Source organism: Salmo trutta, chromosome 33 (genome assembly GCF_901001165.1).
Source record: "Salmo trutta chromosome 33, fSalTru1.1, whole genome shotgun sequence".
NCBI lineage: Eukaryota > Metazoa > Chordata > Actinopteri > Salmoniformes > Salmonidae > Salmo > Salmo trutta.
This window is the reverse complement of record NC_042989.1, coordinates 24,396,384-24,404,850: the sequence shown is the minus strand read 5'-3', so window position 1 is coordinate 24,404,850 and position 8,467 is coordinate 24,396,384. Positions and strand designations below refer to the sequence as shown.

The 8,467-nt window shown below is 41.3% G+C and overlaps 1 protein-coding gene across 1 annotated transcript in view; it reads left to right on the top strand.

Moving 5' to 3' along the window:
• The first annotated feature begins 578 nt into the window (after positions 1 to 578).
• tmem54a (transmembrane protein 54a) overlaps positions 579 to 8,467 on the top strand; it is a 12,011-nt gene continuing 4,122 nt past the window's right edge. The window contains exons 1-3 of the mRNA XM_029730435.1: positions 579 to 757; positions 3,749 to 3,945; positions 4,336 to 4,395. Coding sequence (XP_029586295.1) covers positions 745 to 757; positions 3,749 to 3,945; positions 4,336 to 4,395 — 270 coding nt within the window. The 5' untranslated portion in view covers positions 579 to 744. The remainder of the gene's footprint in view (positions 758 to 3,748; positions 3,946 to 4,335; positions 4,396 to 8,467) is intronic.

Genomic DNA, 8,467 nt, shown 5'->3' with positions numbered 1-8,467 from the left:
CGAAACGCGTCGGTTTTTAAAAAACATTGTTTCTATTGAACATGCCATACTAATAAAGGCATTTTAATCAATTATATGAAGAGTGCCTTGGTCCTCCTTTCTCTTTATGTAGTGTTGTCTCTCTTATCGTGATGTGTGTTTTGTCCTATATTTGTATTTTATTTTATTTTTAATCCCAGCCCCAGTCCTGCAGGAGGCCTTTTGCCTTTTGGTAGGCCGTCATTGTAAATAAGAATTTGTCCTTATGTTAACTGACTTGCCTAGTTAAATGAAGGTTAAATAAATTAAAAGAGATGATCTGGTTGGTCAAAAGACCAATTAGTGAAAAAATATCAAATCGAATTGTATTTCGTACACCGTACAGTGAAATGCGTACTTACAAGCCCTTAACCAATAACGCTTTAAGAAGTTAATAAAAAAGAACAAAAATAATAATAATAATAGATAAGTAAAAAAATTGGGCTGCCTTACATTACTTGTTTACCCATATATGTGTAGGTAGGCTAGGTCATTGAAAATACAGTAGAAATTCCTTTCTGATCAGTTTTGACAGAGAACTATTATTTCACAGGTAACAGCCAACTCGAGGCGGAGCGTCCTCACACTGCAGCACGGGTTGGATTCCATGCAGGTGTGCGGAAAGAGAAGAGAACGAACAAAGCAGAAGCGGCGTTCGCAGATTCAAGAGCCAAATGGCGATACAGAAATACCTTTAAAATGATTTGAGTGCAAACGGAATTCAACATGGGGAATTTAGGTGAGTACTTGTATCCATTGTACGGATGTGTAGTTTAAATGGAAGTGAAGATACGTAGGCTACAACAGAAGTGTGAGTTACCAATCTGAGCATAATTTTCTGGGTTGGGTCGACGTTTTTTTGTTGTAGAGGGTCTGTCATAAAAGGAACTGCCATGGGATGTCGTCGTGTTTATAGCAATGTCGTTTCCAGTATAATACATAGGTCTACCTATGTAGTCTAACTATCTGGCTATCTGATTTAATATAGTAACATTAAACAATATGAATAACAGAACGTGTGTCAATAACGTCATTTTCCCAGTTTGGACAATGGTTGATCATTAGGCGGGCCTAAAGTAATAATATTGGTTATGTATGCCTATTCGTAAACAACTGATGGATTAGTAGATGAGGAATAGTAGCGGATCGCAATATCATTACTTTTAGACTAAGGTGCAGGCCTGAATTGACCCATTGTATTTCGGTGTAGCTGGGTGAGGGGAGGCTAAAAACTCTAAACTACCTGGGTCAATTTGCTTCAAAGGTGGCGTAAAGTGAATTCCCTACGCCCCTCTCTTTTATTTTCATAGACGGGGGCTGGTAGCCTAATAGTCTTATACTTTGTGCATTGTTTAGTATACTGTATTTTCTTCTCAACAAATGCGTAATTAACTTACAGAGAATGGAAATGGGTCTTTATACTCACAACAGTTACCATCTCTGGTGTTGCCATGGGTCAGAGGTGTTGATTCAGTTGTAATTACACTATACATTGCCTTGTTTTCAAACTGTCTGTAACCAGACTAGAAATAGGAGTGGGAGGCCCCGGTGCACAACTGAGCAAGAGGACAAGTACATTAGTGGCTAGTTTGAGAAACAGACGACTCCGGGATGCTGGCATTCTAGGCAGAGTTCCTCTGTCCAGTGTCTGTGTTCTTTTGCCCATCTTAATCTTTTATTTTTATTTGCCAGTCTGAGATATGGCTTTTTCTTTGCAACTCTGCCTAGAAGGCCAGCATCTCAGAGTCATCTCTTCACTGTTGACTTTGAGACTGGTGTTTTGCTGGTACTATTTAATTAAGCTGACATTTGAGGACTTGTGAGGAATCTGTTTCTCAAACTAGACACAATTGTAGTTTTCCTCTTGCTCAGTTGTGCACCGGGGCCTCCCACTCCTCTTTCTATTCTGGTTAGAGACAGTTTGTGCTGTTCTGTGAAGGGAGTAGTACACAGCGTTGTACTAGATCTTCAATTTCCTGGTAATAACTCACATGGAATAGCCTACACTTCTCAGAACAATAATAGATTGACGAGTTTCAGAATTAAGTACTTTGTTTCTGGCCATTTTGAGCCTGTAATCGAACCCACTAGTGCTGATGCTCCAGATACTCAACTAGTCTAAAGAAGGCAGTTTTTTATTGCTTCTTTAATTAGAACAACAGTTTTCAGCTGTGCTAACATGAATGCAAAAGGGTTTTCTAATGGACAATTAGCCTTTTAAAATGATAAACTTGGATTAGCTAACACAACGTGCCATTGGAACACAGGAGTGATGGTTGCTGATAATGGGCCTCTGTATGCCTATGTAGATATTCCATTAAAAATCAGCCGTTTCCAGCTACAATAGTCATTTACAACATTAACAATGTCTACACTGTATTTCTGATCAATTGGATGTTATTTTAATGGACAAAAAATGTGCTTTTCTTTCAAAAACAAGGACATTTCTAAGTGACCCCAAACTTTTGAACGGTAGTGTATACAAAAGTATCTGGACACCTCTTCAAATTTGTGGATTTGGTTATTTCAGCCACACCTGTTGACATATGTATAAAATCGAGCACACAGCCATGCTATCTCCATAGACAAACATTGGCAGTAGAATGGCCTTACTGAAAAGCTTCGTGACTTTCAACGTGGCACCGTCATAGGATGCCACCTTTCCAACAAGTCAGTTCGTCTAATTTCTGCCCTGCTAGAGCTGCAACAACGGCTCAGCCGCAAAGTGGTATGCCACACAAGTTCACAGAACGGGACCGCCAAGTGCTAAAGCACGTAAAAATGATCTGTCCTTGGTTGCAACACTCACTACTGAGTTCCAAACTGCCTCTGGAAGCAACGTCAGCACAAGAACTGTTCGCCGGGAGCTTCATGAAATAGGTTTCCATGACAGTGAAGCTGCACACAAGCCTAAGATCACCATGTGCAACGGAAAGCGTCGGATGGAGTGGTGTAAAGCTCACCTCCATTTAACTCTGGAGCAGTGGAAATGCGTTCTTTGGAGTGATGAATCATGCTTCACCATCTGGCAGTCTGACGGACGAATCTGGGTTTGGCGGATGCCAGGAGAACGCTACCTGCCCGAATGCATAGCGCCAACTATAACGTTTGGTGGAGGAGGAATAATGGTCTGGGGCTGTTTTTCATGGTTTGGGCTAGGCCTCTTAGTTACAGTGAAGGGAAATCTTGATGCTACAGCATACAATGACATTCTAGACGATTCTGTGCTTCCAACTTTGTGGCAACAGTTTGGGGAAGGCCCTTTCCTGTTTCAGCATGACAATACCCCCATGCACAAAGCGAGGTCCATACAGAAATGGCTTGTTGAGATCGGTGTGGAAGAACTTGACTGGCGTGCACAGAGCCTTGACCTCAACTCCATCAAACACCTTTGGGATGAATTGGAACGCTGACTGCGAGCCAGGCCTAATCGGCCAACATCAGTGACGAACTCACTAATGCTCTTGTGGCTGAATGGAAGCAAGTCCCCACAGGAATGTTCCAACATCTAGTGGAAAGCCTTCCCAGAAGAGTGGAGGCTGTTATAGCAGAAAAGGGGGGACTAACTCTATATTGATGCACATGGTTTTGGAACGAGATGTTCAACAAGCAGGTGTCCACATATACTTTTGGTCATGTAGTGTACATTGAAATCAGTGTTTACTGTTTACTCACCGATTATCTATGGTGATGAAAAATATTGAAGCAATGTTTCTATCCTCTGCTCCAGGTGTGTGCTGTGCAGACCTGAAGGACAACAAGACCCTTATGAAAATGGGCCTGGGACTGGTGCTGGTGGGACACGTCAACTTCTTGCTGGGAGCGCTGGTACACGGCGTTGTGCTCAGGCACATCAACGTGCATGTTCAAGCCAGGGTCATGGGGTACGCCATCTACATCATCATCGCCCTAGTGGCAGGGCTCGTGGTGAGTGACTGGAGGCTGGCACAGATCATAAAACCACTGATCATCAGCAGCCAAACTATTCCCTGTGTTGTCCTTGCATTGTGTATTGCTCATTTGAGCAGTATACTGTGTTTTGGCTTTCTTTAATCAAGTAATGAGTCTTGTTTGGAATACAGTATCAGCCTGTAGTAACAAAGGGCCCAAACAGAATATTGTAAAGGTTGTGACTTTCTGGTGACATTGTTTGTGGTAACTTTATCATGTGACCTGATAGTAGTAGTATCTCAGTTTGTGGTCCTTTGGTAGACTGGAGCCATTTTAGTTAGTGAATTATTGGTTGTACCATTCTAGCCTGTGGACCAATAGGAGCAGTGTATTAGCTAACATGTGACTTGACTTCTGTGTCTCCAGGGAATCATAGCTGGAATAGTAGCCATTGTCCTATCCAAAAACCTGAAAAACAGGATTCTGGTAAATATTGCTTCATTCTCTCCTACAGTAGTTTCTTTCTCCACCTATCAGGGACTGGGCAAAATACTGTTTTGTGTTGGTATTTGTCAGAACTTGCCCTTGTGTCTGGGCACGTTTAGTATCCTCTGGTTCTTTATCTATGTGTGTGGGTGAGTTAAACCCATATTCAAAAATGTATTGCATTCCATGTACATTCAAATAAAGGCAGGCATCATCAATACACATGCAAAAATGGAACCCATCCTCCATACACATCCATCATTTGATTTACATATTAACTGTCAGTCATAGTCATACAACTTACTTGTCAGCCAAGTCAAACAATATATACTGTATAGGCATAATATACACATTTACACTGTTTTGTTGCATTACAAAGTGGGATTTAAATATACTTTTATCATTGATCTACACAAAATGCTCCATAATATCAAAGTGAAAAAATTCAACAAATTTGTACAAATGTGATACAAATTCAATAACTAAAATATATAGTCATTGCATAAGTATTCACCTCCTTTGTTTAGGCAAGCCTAAATTAGTTCAGAACTAAACTTTGGCTTAACAAATCACAAGTTATATGGACTCACTCTGTGAAATAATAGGGGTTGACATGATTTTTGAATGATTGCCCCGTCCTCTGTCACCCATACATACATTTGTAAGCACAGCTTCAACTACAAAGACCAGGGAGCTTTTTGAAAGCCTCATAAAGAAGGGCAGTGATTGGTAGATAGGTAACAATAACAAATCAGACATTGAATATACGGTATCTTTTTAGCATAGTCAAGTTAATAATTATGCTGTGGATGATGTATTAAACCACACACACATCAAAGATGCAGTCCTCCTGAACTAAGCCTTAGGACAGCAAGGAAACTGCTAGGGGATGTCACCATGAGGCCATTACTGATTTTAAAACGGCCATTGGCTGTGATGGGAGAACTGAGGATGATTCAACGACATTGTAGTGACTCTACAATAATGATAAAATAATACAAATATTGAGAAAACATGCATATGTATGCAATAAGGCACTAAAGTAATACTGCAAAAAAAACATGGCAAAGATACTTTTTGGCCTAAACTCAAAACCTTATATTTGGGACAAATTAAACACAAGACATCATTGAGTAATTGCCTCCTTATCTTCAAGCGTTGTGGTAGCTGCTTCATGGTATGGGCATGCTTGACATCGGCAAAGATTGGGGAGTTGTTCAGGATGAAAAGCAACAGGATGGTGCGACGCACAGGCAAAATCCAAGAGGAAAACATGGTTGTCTACTTTACACCAAACACTGGGAGAGGAATTCACCTTTCAGCAGGACAATAACCTACAACACAAAGCCAAATCTACACTGGAGTTGCTTACCAAGGAGACAAGTGAATGTTCCTGAGTAGATAAGTTACAGTTTTGACTTAAGTTTGCTTAACTCTATGGCAACACTTGAAACTTGCTGTCTAGCCATGGACCCAACACCTAGACGGCGCTTGAAGAATTCTGAAAAGAATGGCCAAATATTGCAGAACAGAAGACTCACAGCTGTAATCGCTGCCAAAGATGTTTCTAACATGTTTTGAAGTGAATAATTATCTAATCAAGGTATATTAGTGTTTTTCTTTTTCATTAATCTTTAAATATAATAATTTTTCTTCCACTTTGACAGACTATTTTGAATAGATCATAGACAAAGGACAATTAAATCAATTGTAACACAATAAGATGTAAGGAAATCCAAGGGGGGTGTAGACTTTACAGTATATAGGCGCTGTACAGAGTGTGTGTGTGTGTGTGTGTGTGTGTGTGTGTGTGTGTTTTTTTTTTTTTTTTTTTTTTTTTTTTTTTAAAGAACTTGAAATAAAATTGTGCTGAACTGCACCATGTGTAGCCACTTATTTTACTATCCAATAATATTGGTAAATGTGTATATACACCTAGTACATGCTAGTCTACCTGTCACGTCAGCTTTTTTGTTGTTGTTGGTAAATACGCTACGTGACAAAGTATATGAACACCTGCTCGTCGAACATCTCATTCCAAAATCATGGGCATTAATATGGAGTTGCCATAACAGCCTCTTTCTGGGAAGGCATTCCACTAGATGTTGGGAGATTACTGTTGGGACTTGCTTCTATTCAGCCACGCGCATTAGTGCGGTCGGGCATTGATATTGGGCCTAGCTCGCAGTTGGCGTTCAAATTTTTCCCAAAGGTTTTCGATGGGGTTGCGGTCAGGGCTCTGTGCAGGCCAGTCAAGTTCTTCCGCACCGATCTTGACAAACCATTCCTGTATGGAACTCGCTTTGTGCAGGGGGGCATTATCATGCTGAAACTGTTGCCACAAAGTTGGAAGCACAGAATCGTCTAGAATGTCATTGTATGCTGTAGCTTTAAGATTTCCCTTCACTGTGACTAAGAGGCCTAGGCCAAACCATGAAAAACAGCCTGACCATTATTCCTCCTCCACCAAACATTACAGTTGGCACTATGCATTCGGGCAGGTAGCGTTCTCCTGGCATCCGCCAAACCCACATTTGTCCGTCGGACTGCCAGATGGTGAAGCATTATTCATCACTCCAGAGAACGTGTTTCCACTGCTCCAGAGTTAAATGGCGGCGAGCTTTACACCACTCCAGCCGATATTTGGCATTGCGCATAATCTTAGATTTGTGTGCGGCTTCTCGGCATTGGAAACCCATTTTTATGAAGCTCCCGGCGAACAGTTCCTGTGCTGACGTTTCTTCCAGAGGCAGTTTGAAACTCGGTAGTGGGTGTTGCTTAAATAGAAGAAACAACACATTTTGAAGGGGTGTCCATGTGCTTGTGTGTGTATGTGTGTGTATATATGTGTGTGTGTGTGTGTGTGTGTATATGTATATATATATATATGTATGTATGTATGTATGTATGTATGTATGTATGTGTGTGCATATATATGCATGCATACAGTGGGGCAAAAAAGTATTTAGTCAGCCACCAATTGTGCAAGTTCTCCCACTTAAAAAGATGAGAGGCCTGTAATTTTCATCATAGGTACAGGTCAACTATGACAGACAAAATGAGAGAAAAAAAATCCGGAAAAATCACATTGTAGGATTTTTAATGAATTTATTTGCAAATTATGGTGGAAAATAAGTATTTGGTCACCTACAAACAAGATTTCTGGCTCTCACAGACCTGTAACTTCTTCTTTAAGAGGCTCCTCTGTCCTCCACTCGTTACCTGTATTAATGGCACCTGTTTGAACTTGTTATCAGTATAAAAGACACCTGTCCACAACCTCAAACAGTCACACTCCAAACTCCACTATGGCCAAGACCAAAGAGCTGTCAAAGGACACCAGAAACAAAATTGTAGACCTGCACCAGGCTGGGAAGACTGAATCTGCAATAGGTAAGCAGCTTGGTTTGAAGAAATCAACTGTGGGAGCAATTATTAGGAAATGGAAGACATACAAGACCACTGATAATCTCCCTCGATCTGGGGCTCCACGCAAGATCTCACCCCGTGGGGTCAAAATGATCACAAGAACGGTGAGCAAAAATCCCAGAACCACACGGGGGGACCTAGTGAATGACCTGCAGAGAGCTGGGACCAAAGTAACAAAGCCTACCATCAGTAACACACTACGCCACCAGGGACTCAAATCCTGCAGTGCCAGACGTGTCCCCCTGCTTAAGCCAGTACATGTCCAGGCCCGTCTAGAGTTTGCTAGAGAGCATTTGGATGATCCAGAAGAGGATTGGGAGAATGTCATATGGTCAGATGAAACCAAAATATAACTTTTTGGTAAAAACTCAACTCGTCGTGTTTGGAGGACAAAGAATGCTGAGTTGCATCCAAAGAACACGATACCTACTGTGAAGCATGGGGTTGGAAACATCATTCTTTGGGGCTGTTTTTCTGCAAAGGGACCAGGACGACTGATCCGTGTAAAGGAAAGAATCAATGGGGCCATGTATCGTGAGATTTTGAGTGAAAACCTCCTTCCATCAGCAAGGGCATTGAAGATGAAACGTGGCTGGGTCTTTCAGCATGACAATGATCCCAAACACACCGCCCGGGCAACGAA